Here is an 18,406-nt window from a genome sequence, read left to right on the forward strand (position 1 = left end):
TTCTGTCGAATTATCAAGCTCAATATCCAAAAAAACGTTAAAACTCGAACGGTTTTGCGGATTTTCTTAATAGAAATATCTCTGCGTTCGCTCCTTCTTCACCCTTGCCATTCGATAATGGAGCTCGTCTTTGGCTCCACCCTCCACCTCCATCGCCCTTCTCTCTTCTCCTTCACCTCCTCGCCCTCCTCCTATGCCTGCAAGCTCTCGTCCTCATGGTCCCTCGATCGCGCCTCGTCGTCCTGTCATCTCTACCCTTGCTTATCATCTTCTTCGCGCCGTGTTGTGAACCCCTTCGTCGTTGCCGCGGGTGTTTCTGTGAAGCCAGCAGAGAAGGAACGGTTCCCAGCGGACATCGAGGTCACCGAGACAAAAATGCCGCACTCTAGTGTCAGCTCTCTCTCTCTCTCTCTCTCTCTCTCTCTCTCTCTCCGCTTTCCCTCTTGCCATTGAATTGCAATTTAGTAATGTTTTTCATTTTTGCAAAATTTTGTTTTTTAATGATTATTATGGATTTAAGTTGTGTTACTACCAAGGAAAATATCAGTCTTGAGCCTCATTGTTTGAATTCCAGTGCTTGTTTTGTTGTTTATTATTGGTATGTTTAGTTTAGTGGATAATGTTGATTTGGAATAGTGTGAATCTGAAGGTAATTAAGTTATTTGGGGATTGAATCCTGCAAGTTGTGATTAGTATTTAGCGAGCTGTCATTGATGCAAAATGGGGAGAAACGGAATTGGATTAGGAGTGAGTGTGCTACATGAAGGCTTTGCTCTGGATCTCCTGAGTTTTTTTCTGTATAGGCACTTGACTTGTCACACTAATGGACTCATACTTTTCTGTTTGACAATTTGTTTATGAGCAATAGCTATCTTAACTGCTTACCTCCTTTCTTCTAGGTAGTACGCCACTGCTTGATTTTAATTTGCCTTTGTATGAAGTAGACTGTGGCCTGTACAGACAGATAATATTGCTTTTAGTCAGAGAATGGAATGGTAGGTTTCAGAAACCTGATCTGGAAGTGATTTCTGTCTGTGTCATGTTGTTATTTGTTTTGTTTTCTAACTAAATGAATGTCACAAACTTCTCATTTTTTTAAGTTATAGTTTCAGCGAACTCAAAAATTGATGCTGCGAGTTAACCTAATTTTTTTTTCTCCTTATTGTCGCAGGTTAAGTTAAGTGTGGCAGTTCCTCCTGCAGTGTGTCAAGAATGTTATAGAAAGGTGTTGGATGAGTTCTCCAAGCAGTTAAAGGTATATGTGTTGGTCTAGTTTTTGAATAAGAGATTCTATCTATATTTCCAAATAAAATTTATTTATGACTTTCAAATATTTTATTTTAGTGCTAGCAGTTGTGTATGAATGTTTGTTTTACTAGCTCACATTAGAACCTTTTGTTTTCCTTTTGGCTTTGTCTAGGTTCCTGGATTTCGCCCTGGAAAGAAAATTCCAGAAAACATACTTCTAAATTATGCAGGCAGAGAGAATGTACAACGAGCTACAATTGAAGCAATTTTGAAGAAAACCCTGCCCAAGGCTGTGTCCTCGGTTGGTAGATTTGTACAATCTTGAGCTAATTGAAATGAATTATTAAATTGCTATGCATTAGGAAGATATATGAGAACATGATCATGAAACATTACTGTTAGATCAATCTTGTATCCTATATCCCTGATGAAACCTAATATTATAGGTACAAGGAAGAGCCTTAGCAGATTCTGTTCGCATTACAACAAAATTTTCAGAAATGGAGGATGATTTCTCCCAACAAGATGTTTTCAGGTTTGTCTTGGGGCTTAGCCTCATCAGGAAATGATCAGGCATATATGCTTTGTTCTTTTTTCGGTGGTCTAAACTGTATTTATGCAGAAGAGAATATCCTTCCTATATGCCGCACATAGCCATTCTTTGGAAGTCTGCATGTTTATATCTTTAATCTTTACTGCCAAATAAGAAGTGGGAGTCTAGTTGTTTATTAGATATTTATTAGGTTTTCACTGGTTCCTCTTACTCATACTGATTATAAGGATTTACTTTGTAACACAGATATGATGTTGCAGCTGACGTGGCTCCTGAAATCAAATGGCTATCTGAAAACCAATATAAGAACCTGAAGGTTGTTGTAGAAATAGACAAAATTGTTACTGCTGAGAATGCTTCTGAACGAGAGCTAAGACGCCGCCATAGGGATCTAGGATCTCTTAGAATCGTAACTGATAGGGGTTTGCAGGTGAGGTATTGTTTTGTTGCATTGTGTGAATGCCTCTTAAAATGATTCTGTTTTTGAATTTTTTTTTATTTATTCGCAATCCTCGTACAAAAACTATATGTTAGTTTGAAGTTTTCACAGGCTTAATCCTGCAGTGCATACTCCATTAGGTGATGTAAGCCTTTAATAACAAATATCTGTTGGTGGTTGATGTTTTTTAATTTCTTTTAGGGTTTTATACAGAACCAAGTTACTACTACTATCACAAAATACACGGGCTTTTTAGTTTTTATTACAACTGACAGTTGTCAGTTGAGCGTCTGAGCGTTTGGGACTGATGAGATTTTATATTTTTAATTATTATTATTATTATTATTATTATTATTGTCAATGCATACTATCCCCAACTAAATATATTATACTTTCATATCCTGAAACTTCTCCATTTGTCTAAGATACTTGTTCATGTTTGCCCTCTTTTAATTATAACTATATTGTTGACTCCACCTCATAGAGGTTGCTAAACTATTTGCTTTCTTATGGACTGGGATATAAGTGTGCTTAATAACTATGTTATAGTTTTAGCTTGACCCTAATTGTCCTTGTTTAATTATTGATAATGTTCAATTTTCTGTTGTTAGGTCTCTATTTTGGTCTCTATTTTGAAAATTCTATTGACCTTTTCTGTCAATTTATGTAACACTATCTTATGAATTAAGCGAATGGATCTATCTACACAGAAATACCATCTTTGAAATTAGCTCTGCTGATGCATAATTTACAACTTCTTAGGTTGGTGATCTTGTGGTCCTAGATATACATGCAGAAACATTTAAGCAAGACGGTTCTGAAAGTGAGAAAATACCCTCTGCTGAAAGAAAAGGTTTTGGTGTTTCCTTTTCAAATCTCCATTATCATCATCTTTTAGCCCGCTTAAGTTATCTCTTGAATTTAAAGATCAAGTTTAATTGATTGTATTGAATTGTTATCCCAATATAAAAAAATCTTCACTGGCTTTTCTTCCAGGTTTTCACTTGGATACAGAAGAGACCAATAACCTTCTTCCTGGTTTCCTTGATGCAATAATTGGTATTCAGCAAGGTGAAACAAAATCGTTTATCCTCACATTCCCAGAATCATGGGAACAAGAAAATCTCCGTGGTATTAACGCTCAATTTATGGTGAGTTTTATACAATTTTTGCACGATGTTTGTTGTTTCCATCATTTTTTATTTGTTTTAGTGATGTAACATTTAAACTATGTTTGGTCCAAGAATTCTATGTTACAAGTTTCAATAACATTGGCATGTGCACTGCAATCACATCATCTATTGACTTAGATAATTATCTTTCTATTTTGTTTTTTTTTTTTATTAAAAAAAATTGTTTTGAATTAGTTAAGGATAAGTTTGTCCTTTTTAAGTATACTCAGGTGCGTCATTGGATTAGGGAGTTTTATGTTCACAGGTTCAATTATAGAATTTTGAATAAAATTTTAAGCAAGAGTGATCCTTGTTATTGAGAAACTACCCGCATAATTGTAGTCCATTTCATCCTTAAATTCTCAAAATTCCTCTTATTATTGTTCAGAAATTACAAATTCAGTAAACTTAATTCACGGTTTTCTTAACCCTGTGAATTGAGCTGCTTCAAAGTATGTATGCAGGCTAATGTATAATTCACTAAGTTGACCAAATAACTGTCATAAAGACATGGCATCCTTGATATTTTAATCTTAGGATTGCGAAGGTGATCATATGCAAGTCCACTAACCAGCCAATTTTCCCAGATTCCCACGAGTGACTGACTTTTCACTTATATTATCAGACACAACTCGCCTACACTTTATCTTCGTTAAGACTATGATGTTTACTTGCAGTTTTTATTTCTTGCAACATTAAAAATGGTTGTTGCTCTCGCCTTTTTAACTTATCATTCCCTTGTATTATTTCAAATCCTATTGAACTGAGTTCCCACTTTCTGAGGAAGCACATAAGTAGATACATTTATTCCATAGTTCATGTTCTGAGCATTGTGTTCATACTTTGTAGATGTTCCTGTTTCAGATGTGAAGTGGCCTATTGCTGATTTGTTGCTGTTTCCTTTCCTTGTTTTTCAGACCACTTGCCGAAAATTTTGGTTTCTGTTTAGTAAATACATTATGACACCAAATCTTTTATTTTTAGGTCGAATGTAAAGAACTCTTTTACAGAGATTTACCAGAATTAGATGACTCTCTTGCTGAGAAGCTCCTTCCTGGTTGCAGTACCTTGGATGAGGTTTCTTTCACATGCTAAATGATACCTTTGAAGAATTATATTTATTCAGTTTTAATTTAATTAATATTTTTTATATTGGAATATTTTATGCCCCTAACAATGCACTGCTTGAACCAATGTAGGTTAAACAAGCAATACTGCAGAGATGTAGAGAAATAGAGCAAACTGCTATAGAGCAGGCAACTGATAATGCAATTCTAGAGCAGCTAAGCAAGGTGACTTGAATGCCTTGGACAATAAACTTGATTTAGTCATAGAAAATATTATATCTTCTTCACTCTTTTTCCATCTCAGTGGATTTCCTTTACAGGCACCAACAAATCTTCTTATTTAATGATTTTTCTCATTATATGTGATTCTCCATCTGTTTAACCAAAATAACCATGATATTTAGATTGTAGAAGTTGATGTTCCACATTCCTTGTTCGAAGAACAAGGCAGACAGCTATATGGAGCCAAGCTTATGGAGATGCAGGTAAAATGCTTGAAAAGAGTTCCATCTTTACTTTTACATTTTTGATTTCAACTCTTATTGCGGAGCAGGCAGGAAGGAGAATTAATGAAGACCAGCTAGCATCTCTTTCAAGTGAAAAGACAGTAAATGAGTTCCTTGAAAGTCAAAGGGTAAATATTACAGCAATAATAAAACAGATGCTGGCTGTTGGTGAGATTTTCAAATGTGAAGGTTTGCAGGTAATGATATACTTTCTGGAAATTTTCTGACAATAATGGTTGATGCAAGGGATTTAATCATTATAACCAATCAGAAATTTTCTTTACGATGATCATGTAAAAGATACCATATGTTCCTAGTGTTAATGTATGATCTCCAAAAATTTCTTAAAAAACTACTCTTTACGTTTAGTAGGATTCTATAGAGAAGGTTGAGACTGTTGAGTAATGATTTGGTTGTAATTTATGATATTGAGTTCTCCAATTTTCTACCACATAAAAAAGTTCAATGGCCTTCTGCCATGGTATTTGGCCAACCAACCTCTGGTTAGAAAGTTCTAGCTGGCCAGGGTGATTGCAAACACTGAAAGTACTTGCAAGAACTTTGAACTCGTAATTATTCTGAGGATTGACCTGCTTATCTCAATGTTGATGCAGTTCTCGACTGATGAAGTGGTCAATGAAGTGAAGAAAGCTGTGACAGAATTTGAACAGCATAATCAAGAGTATGACGAGGAGCGCATTAAAGAGCAGGTTCTCATCTTCATCATATAAAACTTTTCATGTGGGGTTGCTTTATATGCTTTTTTAGTTATCCCTTTAATATGATGATGTGTCTATGATTTTTATTGGAACTTTTCTGCCACTGATAAAAATCCTTGAGTACATTTTAGATCTGATCTGATTCTTCTAGAATACACAGTTATACATTTGCCACTTTTTACAACCAGTATTTTCATTTAGATGCTTTTCCTGCTGGCTTGCTTTCTCTTATCATTGGAACTCTTATGGTTAAATACGGATTTCCTTGTTCTATTATGTAAGTTGCATCAAGTTAGGAGTGTTTTAATGAATTAGGACAGGATTTTTATTGACAAACATTTATATACTGATGGTAACAAATTAGGAAGCTTAATTTGGGATGCCAAGATAGTTTTAATATTCTAATTAGAAAGGGAAGCCTTTTTAGAATGTACCCTTAACTTTAACAGTCACAATCATGGTCCCCGAAGTTTGTGCAAAACATCAACTTCGAAACATAGGCTAGAAGAAACGTTTAAAATTCCATATGTGAAGTAATTTTCAGAAGGCAATGTTGAGAGAGCTTTTTTGAACAAACCCTCTAAATGAAGATTCCTTTGTTGGTGGAAGTTTCCTCGCCTGACAGGCTCTACTTTGTTGGACCTGGCTAACGATATAGTTTGAACTACAAAGTAGTGCAACTTTAGAACTTAATCATTTTAAGGAAGAAGGGCGGTTAGCTTCTTATCTTTGAAAGCTTATCTGCAGATGACAGAGCCTAGTAAACTCTGTACTTTGTGATGCTTGATCATATCTAGAATTTAATAATCTTTAGAACATGTCAAACCTACAAGAACCATACTATTTTAATGAAATAAGCTTTGAGTTGCTTTTGATTCATATAAACAATGAATTGCATTGCATGGAAGACAACAAAGTTCGAAATCATAAACTGATTGGGTATACATTGATACAATGGATGGGCTTTTCTCAGATTCTCTGATTTGTTGTATTGTGGTGGATGCCAGACAGACTACTCTCTCTTTCTTTTCCTTTAATTTCTCGATTATATTCCTCGTGTAACCGCCACTATACGCCAACCTGCAATCTGTTGACACCAAATCCATTAGCTACAAACGCACATAGAAATCAACTCTGTATCGAGCTAAATGATTGATTAAATTAATGCTCTATCACAGAATCATGCTGATAAATTTGCGTACTTTTCCTGATATATTAGCATGCCCACATAACTAGAAAACTTTGCATTTTTGCAGGTGCAGGATGTCCTGGAGGGAGCAAAGGTGCTGGAGTGGTTGAGAGAGAATTTGGAAATTCAGTATGTCTATAGATGAAGAAGGCTTTGATGTTAAACATTTTTGGAGCACAGTCAAATAAAAAAAAAAAAAATTAGATAGCAAGATTGATAAATGTTCGAACCACCGTCGATTTTTTATCATGAGCCTTTTTCCGAGCTGATTGTTGTATTGTGTAAAAATCAATGGCTTCCCTTCAGTACATGCCAATCAGAAATCATTCTGTGTTCATTAACATTATCTGAGTTCTTTGACATGATATTTTGTGATCAATGGATGATTATCATCACTTGTATGATCTAGTGTTGTTTTCAAAAAACAGGAGAAAGAAAAGGGCATGTGTATTATTTTCAGCTTTAGATGATGAAGAGATGCATGTTTCATATGATTCTTATATGTTTGGTAAATATTGATATGAATATATTAATGTATTAAAATAAGCCTCTTGTTGGTTTGCATTTTTAAATTAAACTTGGTACATGATAAAGTAAAACTGTAAAAGTGACTAATATATTCTTTTTTTCTTTTTGTTGTCATAAATGAACTTGAGGGGGAGCATAATATGGTATCAATTGGTGATATGATTATGTATTAATCTGTTATTTATTGGGAGCATGAAAATGGTACTCTTGCTGTCTCCAAGGTACCATTTTAATGGACTTTTTTCAATAGAAAAAAACTTTCTTAAACCTTCATCTATACTCAAATGGTTCCAAAGTTGAGTGACATGCTCCACTGTCCTTTAACTAAGACCAGCACAATTAACAAAATTTTGTGAAAGATGTGCAAAGTTATTTCATATTCAGATTAAAAATTTAGAAAATGAAAGTACGAACAAATGTGAGATGTAAAAGTAAATTAAATTTAATACAACTTTGTGCTTGTTTATCTCTTAATAAACTCTTAAGTAAAAAACACTTATTGTTTATTATCAAAATAAATAATAAATAAATATAAATAAACTAAATATGAAGCCTAGACATATGTAACCGAAAATATAGAAAGGAAAACACAAAAAGCAAAAAACGAAGTAAATGAGTTTCATATTTAGATTTACGATATGCAATAAGATGAGTGAAAAATAATGGTGGAAGGTATAAGTGTACAATAAACTATAGAAAAACTTTTGATCATTTTGTATGCTACCATATAGTTAGTTATAATAAAAAAACATTAATTCAATTATAAATTAGTAGTAGCTATCAATTAAACAACACTTAAACACCAATTATTGGTCTAAATTGGTATTTTAAACTCCAAATCTAATATCAAAATTATTTCAACCAAAAAAAACAAGAAAAGAAAAGAAAAGAGAAGCAAATGCCATTTAATTCATCACACTCTTTTGATAATATCACATTTGATATTATTTGTTACAACAAATGGATGAAGGAAGAGGACACAGCACACATGCAGAACATAATAAAAAGCAGACTCACTGAACTAAAACCGAACCTTTTCTTGCTTTCATAAAGCAGCAAAGAAAAAGCTCAACTTTTGCCAAAAGAAAAGGCTCAAACAACCCAATCAATCACACACACATGCACTTGTAACTTCCAAAGTTCCTCAAACTCCAAAGACTCACTCACTGTGCCACCTCCAACTGCCTTCGTTCTTAAGTTTCATCCCCATCTTGGATAATTAGAACATGACATGATTACCAAATTTTTAAATATGATTAATAAATAATCTTCTTTAGTTATTAGTATTATATAAATGTAATAAAGCATGAGTAAGTGAAAATGGCTATGCTGAAATATAAAATAAATATTTATGTAAATATCAAATATTCAATATATATGGGTATTATATGATCAACCATATAAGACAAGTCATAAATGATTTAAATGGGTCCAAAACAATTGAATATCAACAGAAAATCCAAACATGGTCGACTGACTGTGTCAATTCAATTGTGTGTCAAAATTTGCCACCCTAATATCCTAATCTATGTCACAATTGTTCATTTTTTTTATACAAATAAGAAAAATAATAAACTTAAGTTGCTCCATAAATGAACTTGCCAATGACAACACTTAAACCTCCAGTGCATTTGAAAAGGACTTGAAACTCATCATTTTAATTAATTCCATAATTCATCCATCTCCTCAAAAAGAGGAATAATAACCATTCTCAATTGCATCCTAAACAATTCACAATTTATCAAACAATCAAACATACAAAGGATTAAAAAAAAACACACACACACACACACACACAACCACAACATCTTTCCCTAGAACAATCCTAATTCGCCCCAAGCAATAATACCTTCACACTATAATAAAAGTGAAGTTTTTTACATATAACCCCCTCAGATTTCTCCTAATTTGCACCAAAAAAACCCCAGAGCATTAATATTAGAACGAGTTACTACTAAACCCATCCGAGTCACTACTGATGAACTCGTTCAACCTCTTCCTCCACGAAACTCCAGCATCAAACTCAGCACTCTCCGAACCCTCTCTCTCGCCGCGTATCACCATCGCCGTCCTCCTCGCCATCTCCCTCACTGCCTCGCCGGCGGTCTCCTTCTCCGCCACCTTCGCCACCACCTCCGCCGCCGCAACCGCCCTCGCCGTCGCCACAAACCTCAACCCTCCTTTGCTCATCCCGTACAACGCTCCCACACAGTACTCTTCCTCCACTGAACTCGTTTTCCGAAGTAGCTCAACAATGGCGGCCACCGCGTCGGCGTCCATCAACGCTGCACGCCCATCTGCGCATCCGGCGAGCCGGCACGCCACCATCATTGCCACTAACCCCACTTCGCCGCCCTCCTTCGCCACTGACACCACTGCTCTAGCCCCTTTCGCTACTCTTTTCCTATTCGTTCCCATTGTGCAGAGATGGTAAATCGCCATACCTGAGTCTCGGCGAGCTCTCGCCTCCTCCGATGGCCGCGCGAAGAGATGGAGCAAAAGGGGCACGGCGCCGAGCACGCCGATGGCGGCCTTGTTGTCGTCTTCCAACGAGAGGCTGAAGATAGCACCCGCCGCGTGGTCCCTCGCCTCGTCGTGCCCGCACCGGAGCACTTCCACCAGAGCCGGCACGGCTCCGGACCGCACCACCGGCACCTTGTTTCTCGGTTCCAGCGAGAGGTTCACCAGCGCCGCCACTGCGTTGCTCTGGATCGTCCGATATCGAGATCCAAGCAACGGCCGGAGCGCAGCCAGGAACGTGGGAGTACAAAGTGAGATTCGGCGGTCCACGCTCTCGCGTGTGGCTCGTCGGAGTGAGATCAACGCCGATTCTTGCTCCGAAACCCTCGGATCCTTCAACTTGGAGAGTATCTCATCACCAAACGAGTCATCAGCAGCAACGATCTCTGAAGATGAACAAGAGGATGAAGAGCAGTAAGAAGAGAGGGACGATGACGAACGCGGTGAGTAGCGAGATGAACAGGAATCGATGATCGGGGTCTTGGGAGCAGCAACCGGAGAAGGATCACGATCTCCATCGAAGAGGCAGCGGACAAGGTCGCGAGCGGAGTCGGAGGAGAGAGGCAAGGGACGGGGATGGCCGGAGAGATCACACCAGCGGAAAATGGCGGTCTGAAGAGCGGAGTTGGGGATGAGAAGGAGAGAAGAAGAAGAAGAAGAAGAAGAAGAAGGGAGAAGAGTGGATGGGAAGAGAGAGAGATCCTTGCAAGCCTGGATGGTGGCGCGATCGAAGGACTGGCCGGAGGGGATGATGACGGGATCGGCCATTAGAGAGGAAGAGATGGGGCAGAGGAACTCGTGCGGCAGTGGCGGTGGTGGCGGCGGCGGTGGAGGGGGACTCGCCGGAGAAGGGGAAGAAGGGGCGGAGGGAGGAGGACGGTGGAAAGAGAGCTTCCAACGGTGCTTGGTACTTCCCATCTCTTTCTCTCACTGGTGAGTCTTAACTATTTAAAGGGGTTTTTTTATTCTCTCTTATTCCATTTGCTTCTCTTTACTTATTTATTTAATCAGTCCATTTATTTATTTGTGAGTTTTTGAATTTGTTGTTTACCACTCATTTATTATCCTAGTCCTTGTTTGTCTTTTTATGGTAGTTTTTTTGATGTGTTTATTTTTTTAAAAAAAAAAATCTATGAAGGGTTAAGTAAGGTTTTTTTTTCATTTATTTTTTATGTTTAATGTATGTTTACTTTATTTTATTTTATTATTTTTTTGGAAAATGTGAGGTAACATTTTAAGATGAGGAATTAAATATGTAATTAAAATAAAAAGTTAATGAAATTTTTATGAATTTTTTTTTGCTATGTTTGGATTGAGGCCCGGCGAAGGAAAGAAAAATAAAGTGAGAATTTTTTAGGGTTAGAGTTGGCCATTTCCTCGTTTGGATTGATATTTTTAATTTAACGAAGGGAAAGGAAGGGTTAACTCTGACCCTCCAAAACCCTCCGAAACTCCATTTTTACTTCCCACGATTTGGGGTCTTGAGAGGAGGAAGCTTAGTAAAGATTTTTAAATTTTTTTAAAAGACCTTATTACCCTTAATTTTTTTAAATTTGAAAAATTAGTTTTTTTAGGATTTTTTTGTTTCTCGTATATTTCATAAAAGGAACAAGTTATTTTTTTCTCTAAATTTTTTTGTTTATTTTTTTAATAATATTTATGTTATTATAGTTATTTTTAATTATTTTTATATTTTTAGTAGACCTAATCAAGCGTCGATCCATTTGTGATGATGTAAATAGCAACATTCTTTTATCTTTACTCTGAGACAGATAATGTATAATATATTTCCGAAAAGGAAAAAAATAAATGGTTGTATTTGAGAAGAGACAAAATTAAAAGTATAAAAAAATAAAAAAATCAAAATAATAATTTTAATATTTTTAAAAAAAAATCTACTTAAAGTGTGAATTTATTCGAGATATTCATAATGCATGGATTTAAATAGAAATAAATAATTTTTATTTAATAATAAGGGTATAATTGGTAAATCATATTATTATATATCATTTCCTTTTCTTTCCCTTTCGTAACCAAACAAGGTTTATTAGAGAACTCTCTTTTCCTTTCCCTCTATAAAATTTGTCTATCCAAACGAGGGTTGAATCCGTCCTTTCCTTTCCCGCCCCTTCCCTCCTCTTACTTTTCCTTCGATTTTTGAATCCAACCACTATGTTTAAGTATGGGGAGTTTTTGGAAAGCTAATAAATTTTTTTTATATAAATTTAAAATTATTATTTAGTTTTAATTGATTTTTAATAGTTGAAGTGGACATATAGATAAGAGTGTAGAAAATATTTTTTAAAAAAATCAAATTATTTACCAACTTCAAAAATTTTCTAGGTATTTTTTTTCGCTAATTTTATGTGTGTATTAATAGTAGTAAATAACATAACAAAAATAAAAGTGTTTTATTATAAATTTTTTTATCATATTTTAAAAATTTAATAATATTTTAATATTTGTACAAAACTCAAATATGACAATTAATATGAAATTAAGGAAGTATTTTCAAAATATAGTTTTAAAATGGTTTGAAGTTAAATTGAAAAATTAGCTTAATAGTAGCTTAAAATGTACAAAATAAACCAAAGTAAACTCAGTGATTTATATCCCACAATACCATCAAACATATAATACAAACTATACAAGCTAAATATGCCTTTTTATGCAAATACATTAACGGATCTTTTTGTTGAACTAAAAAATCTACATACTGTGTGGTCCTTCTAAAGTTGTTGGAGCTTGCTTGTAGGATAGGTGGCATTCAAATACTCTTCGATTCTGATGCATTATCAATTTTGAAGTCATCATTTTCCACATTTCCTGTGTCACCTTCCTCCATAACATTGGCCGTGTTTTGCTATCCTTGCATTCCAGTAACTTCATCACATACACTCATGCTTTGCCCATCATTTTCATTAACTCCAGCAGGAAGAACCGCCACAGGAGAATCATGCTCAACCATAGAGATATCAACACTGTCACAACCACTATTACAGTATATCATATTCGTAGTGTCTGCATCATTCAAAATCTCCTCCACTCCATCATTGGTAGGTAGTCCATTAATCTTAAACCACAATCTTTCACCTCTTTCACACCCAATATCAAGAAATTAATCCAATAAAATGAAGAAGGATATATAGTCCACATCCACTGACTTAACTGTCTCAACTTGGCCTCCCTCATACACCATTTCTGATAAACACTGAAGATGGAAAAAGGAGACAAGAAGAAGAAACTGATTGTTTGTATATCTTCTCATGAGCTAATCACCTCTATTTGTAGTGTACAAGGAGTCTAAAATAGGAAAATATTACAGGTATATACAACAACTATACAAGGTAATCTCATACGATTTTAGCCTACAATAATGCCTAATTATCTCCTAATTGATTTCGTCAATTATGAGAATAGACAACTATTGTTTACATCTCCCCTTAAACTGATGATGGGGCTCAACAGTTTGCTCAGAAATATATTGTGATGACTATGAGATTGACATTTAGTGAGAAAGTCAGCTAACTACTCTTTGGAGAAAACATGATGAAGAGTGATTAAGCCTTGCTCAAATTTCTCACGCACAAAGTGACAATTCACCTCAATATGTTTTGTTCGTTTGTGGAACACTGGGTTGCAAGAAATCTTTGCAGTACTTTCATATCACAAAACAGAGGAGTAGGTAATGCAAAGTTGATGTCAAAGTCAGATAAAAGACGACGAAGCCAAACAATTTCAGCACATATAGAGGACATAGCTCAGTATTCAACTTCTATGGATGATTTAGACACTGTTGCTTGCTTTTTAGATTTCCAAGAGAGCAATGAGGTACCCAAAAATATGCAATACCCAATTGTTAAGCGACGAGTGTCCTTACAACCGGCATAGTTAGCATCAGAGAAAGCTTGTAGTTGTAACGGCGAGTCAGTAAGGTATGATAGACCCATGGTAGGAGTAGACTGTAGGTACCGAATAACTCGATGGACAACACTCAAATGCAACTGACGAGGATCAGAAACAAACTGACTCTTTAATTGTACAACATAACTAATATTTGGACGAATCACAATTAAGTACACAAGACTCCCAACAATTTTCCTGTACATGGTTGGATCAAGAAGTGCTGCTCCATCCTCACAACCATACTTGACATTAATCTCTAAAGGAGTATCAACCATTTTGTCATTAGTAAGTCCTACCAAGGAAATAAGGTCCTTCGTATACATCTGTTGACTAATAAGATACCCATGTGGATGATGAGAAATTTCAAGCCCAAGGAAGTATCGAGCCAAACCAAGGTCCTTCATTTGAAATGAGTCTTGAAGCGCATCCTTTAGTTTTTGAATACTATGTCTATCATTCCCAGTAATTAGTATATCATCAACATATACCAAAAACAAAAATACTTCCAAGGTTGGATTTGGACAAGAACAATGAGTAATCATTGGGACTTTGTGTATATCCTTCTTCAGTAAGAACCATCTTTAACTTTGCAAACCATGCTCGAGGTGCTTATTTTAGTCCATAGATAGCCTACTGAAGTTTGCATACCATCTTTGGAGGAAATGAAAAACTTGGAGGAGGTTGCATGTAAACTTCGTTTGATAAATCACCATTTAGAAACATATTTATAACATCCATCAGAAAGACATCCCACTTTTGAATGCTGGCCACGGCAAATAAGGTGTGAATCATGGTCATCTTGGCGACTAGAGCAAACATTTCATCATAATCAATCCCATGTTCTTGGAAGAATCCTTGAGCAACAAGGCCTGCCTTATACCGATCCAAGGAGCCATTAGCTTTTAGTTTAATGGAATACACCCATTTGGAGCCAACTAATGGATGATCATGTGGTGCATTGACCAAGTCCCATGTATGATTTTGTTACAACGCATCCAATTCCTCTTGCATTGCTAGAGACCATTCTGCAATATCTGTTGTCTTTTTGTAAGAATAAGAAATAGAAATAGGATCAAGTGTAGAGAATAAATAAAGTCGGTCAACAGGTTTAATAAGTCTCATGGATTTACGAACAGGAGGTGGTGGAGATGGTGTTTGTGTTGGTGATGGAGGAGGAAAAGGAGGAGACGTACCTAAGGGCGGAGTTGGTGATGGAGGAGTTGAATGGTGAACTCTTCTTGGAAAAGTGACAATGCTTCGCAAGTTATTAGAAAAAGATGACAAAGGAACATCTACAACAGATTTAAGAGTTGTAGTTGATGAAGAAGGAAAGTATGGGGCATTCTCAAGGAAGACAACATTTCCTGGAAATTTGTATTTTCCTTGCATCCCAATCATAGCATCTATAGCCTTTTGGGGTTTCAGAATATCCAAGAAATATACAACGAGCAGCTTTAGCATCAAGTTTGGAATATTCAAATGAGGCTTTCAAGACATAGCAAGTGTATCCAAAAATGCGAAGAAGTTTATAGTTGGGCTTGTATCCAAATAACTTCTCTAGAGGAGAGACATCACCAATAATTGAGATTGGGAGTCGATTAATTAAGTACACCGAGGTCATTATGCTTTTAGACCAAAAGACCTTTGGAAGTTGTGCATGAAGAAGCAATGCTCGAGTCGTTTCCATGATATGCCTATGTTTTCTTTTAGCAACGCCGTTTTGTTGTGGTTGATGCGGACAACTTCTTTGATGAATGATGTCTTCTAAGGCTAGATATGTTGAAATTCATTTGATACATACTCTCCACCAGAGTCAGAACGAAATATCTTAATCTTCCTTTCAAACCGAGTCTGTATCAAACTGCAAAAAAATTTGAAGACATGTAACACTTCTGCTTTCTGAAGCAAGAAGTATACCCATGAAAAATAAGACCAATCATCAATGAAAGATACATAATAAAATTTTCCCGCCAATGATCTAACACGAGATGGACCCCATACATCCGAATATATAAGGTCAAAAGGAGAGACAGTGCTAGTGACACTCGAATTAAAAGGTAAAACATGAGATTTTGCAAGAACACAATCATCACATATTTTATGATTGTCCGATCTAGGATTTAACTTGTCTGGTAATAGACCAGATCTAAATAAAGAATTCAAAACATGAGGGTAACCAAGACGACAATGCCACAATTGCCAAAGTTGATTAGCTAATTGTGTTTCATGAGATGAAGGTGCAAGAAAACAAGTAGAGAAATTAGAAGATTGTTCAAAGTCTAGAGTGAAGAGTTCCCATTCCTACGGCCTTTTCCAATCACCTTCCCCATCCGTAGGTCCTGTATGATACAACCAGAAGCAGAGAATGAGACAAGGCAATTTTGTTTTACAAGTTGGCCAACAAATATTAGATTGGCACATAGATCTAGTATGTATAACACATTTAAAAGATGCAAAGATGTTGAATCAAAAGGTGTTATAGTTATGTTTCCAATAAAGAGATTGACCATTTGTAAACAAAAATGTTATCAAATGTAGAATTAGGAGATATATGATGGAGAATATCTAACCTTCCGATCATATACTAGGTAGCACTTGAGTCTAATATCCAAGAGTTTCTTATACCATTGTTACCAAATGTAGAGGCCTAAAGAGGTTAAATAACTTGCTGAAGGTGTTCTTCAGAGAAAGTTAAGGAAGGCCCACGATTATTTTCAGAAGTTGTGGCAGCATATGCTTTTGGATGTTGTTTCTTTAGTGGTCATTTCTTGCAAGCATCAGTAAGGTGACCTCGCTTCTTGCAATATCTACAAAAAAAAAGTTAGAATTATCACTTCCTTTCTTCTTCTTACACTAGTTTGCAAGGTGTCCCATCTCATGACAAGAGTAACACTGGACTTTACTTAGATCAGGTTCTTTTCCTTGATGAAAGCTTGCAAAAAATGCCATTTCAGATACATGTGTAGACGATGAAAGAGAGGTGAGTTGAGTTTCTTCTGCAATTAGCTCAGGAAGTATCACATCAAGAGTTTTATCCCCTCCTCTATTTATGATAGGAGCACACACATGTTCAAAGTCAGAATGCATCTTCTTCAAGAACTGACGAGATCTTGATTTTTGTCTTATTTTGACAATTGTTTCCAGCACTGGTGCTGGGATATCAGACTCTACCATGTCCATTTCATTCCAAATCATCATTTTAGAAGAATAAAATTCTTGAACAGTGTGGGATCCTTGAGACAAAGTGTTGACTTCATGTTCTAGATGACATGATTGTGCCTCATTGTTTTGCTTGAAAATACGACAAAGATAATCCCACATATCTTTTGTTGTTGTAAGAGGACTGAGATTGGCAGCAATCGATTGATCGATAGATTCCATGATCCACGTCTTGATTTTTTGCATTGTTGATGATCTATTTGGATGCATCTCCTTCGGGTCTCGTTGTAGTGCCATTAACATAGCCCCATATACCTTGTCTTTCAAGAAAATTTTGAAAATAAGATGACCACAAAAAGTAATTTTTGCTATCAAGTTTAACTGTCAAACGATGAGTGATTCCATGATCACGACAAGAGGATGATAACGTCTCTAAGAAGAAGATGTCTTGACGAAACAAGACCCCTGATGATGTCTCTAAGAAGAAGTCTCGACGGAACGAGGCCCAACTTATTTCTTTGATACCATGATAAACACTGAAGATGGAAAAAGGAGACAAGAAGAAGAAACGGATTGTTTGTATTTCTTCTCATGAATCACCTCTATTTGTAGTGTATAAGGAGTCTAAAATAGGAAAATATTACAAATATATGTAGCAACTATACAAGTTAATCTCATATGATTTTAGCCTACAATAATGCCTAATTACCATCAATTATGAGAATAGACAACTATTGTTTACAATCTCGTCCTCATTCCTCCATCTTCCTCCACGGTGATGGACAAGGTCACCATATGTCCCCCTGAGCCTGTGTTATCAAATCAAGTAATATACATGAAGTACAATATTACAGCATGAAAATTAAAATAATGGTAATTAAAATAATGGTTTCACATTCAAATCATTTTAATACATATGACTAATGGAAGCATGAAGTACAATCAAATTGGCATCAATTTTGCTTTGATCTGTTCCACATATACATCAAGTACCTCTCAACATAACAGTTAAAAATAAATGATTAAGAAGAAATCATATAAATACCAGTAGCATTCACAAAAATTGATGTAAATAGCATTCACAAAACTCATAAAATTCAATGAATACCAATGGCATTCACAAAACTTGATGTTAATAGCATTCACAAAACTCATAAAATTCAATGAATACCAATAGCATTCACAAAACTCACAAACTCAATGAATAATGTTAGTTCCGCCGGTGTGGTTTGTGGGTTTTAGGGAACACTCAAGCACTCAGAAATCTCACACAAAGCAACGAAGAAAAAGACACACGACATTGGTAACCCAGTTCGGCGTCCATTCACCTACGTCTGGGAGGCCAAGCCCGGAGATAAACAATCCACTAAAAGAGGTAAAAATAGATGAGTACAAACACT

General features: G+C 35.8%; 2 protein-coding genes across 2 annotated transcripts; one reads left to right on the plus strand and one right to left on the minus strand.

Annotated features, from left to right (window-relative positions):
- Positions 1-32: 32 nt before the first annotated feature.
- Positions 33-7,096, plus strand: LOC120267905 (trigger factor-like protein TIG, Chloroplastic). Its single transcript, XM_039275581.1, has 13 exons — positions 33-390; positions 1,172-1,255; positions 1,421-1,549; positions 1,695-1,783; positions 2,048-2,231; positions 3,003-3,093; positions 3,237-3,391; positions 4,397-4,489; positions 4,612-4,704; positions 4,884-4,964; positions 5,033-5,182; positions 5,600-5,695; positions 6,961-7,096. The coding sequence occupies exons 1-13, from the start codon at positions 118-120 to the stop codon at positions 7,036-7,038; spliced, it is 1,596 nt and encodes a 531-aa protein (XP_039131515.1). The 5' UTR covers positions 33-117; the 3' UTR covers positions 7,039-7,096.
- A 2,244-nt stretch (positions 7,097-9,340) lies between these two features.
- LOC120267925 (U-box domain-containing protein 40-like) lies at positions 9,341-10,891 on the minus strand. The gene has a single exon (XM_039275607.1). The coding sequence runs from the start codon at positions 10,857-10,859 to the stop codon at positions 9,360-9,362; it is 1,500 nt and encodes a 499-aa protein (XP_039131541.1). The 5' UTR covers positions 10,860-10,891; the 3' UTR covers positions 9,341-9,359.
- Positions 10,892-18,406: the final 7,515 nt, after the last annotated feature.

This window comes from Dioscorea cayenensis, chromosome 8, assembly GCF_009730915.1.
Source record: "Dioscorea cayenensis subsp. rotundata cultivar TDr96_F1 chromosome 8, TDr96_F1_v2_PseudoChromosome.rev07_lg8_w22 25.fasta, whole genome shotgun sequence".
Lineage (NCBI taxonomy): Eukaryota > Viridiplantae > Streptophyta > Magnoliopsida > Dioscoreales > Dioscoreaceae > Dioscorea > Dioscorea cayenensis.

Coding starts and splice junctions, on each gene's coding strand:
- LOC120267905 (XM_039275581.1), top strand. CDS start 118: ATGGAGCTCGTCTTTGGCTCCACCCTCCACCTCCATCGCCCTTCTCTC. Junction 4,965..5,032: donor CCAAGCTTATGGAGATGCAG/GTAAAATGCTTG, acceptor ATTGCGGAGCAG/GCAGGAAGGAGAATTAATGA. Junction 5,183..5,599: donor TCAAATGTGAAGGTTTGCAG/GTAATGATATAC, acceptor ATGTTGATGCAG/TTCTCGACTGATGAAGTGGT.
- LOC120267925 (XM_039275607.1), bottom strand. CDS start 10,859: ATGGGAAGTACCAAGCACCGTTGGAAGCTCTCTTTCCACCGTCCTCCT.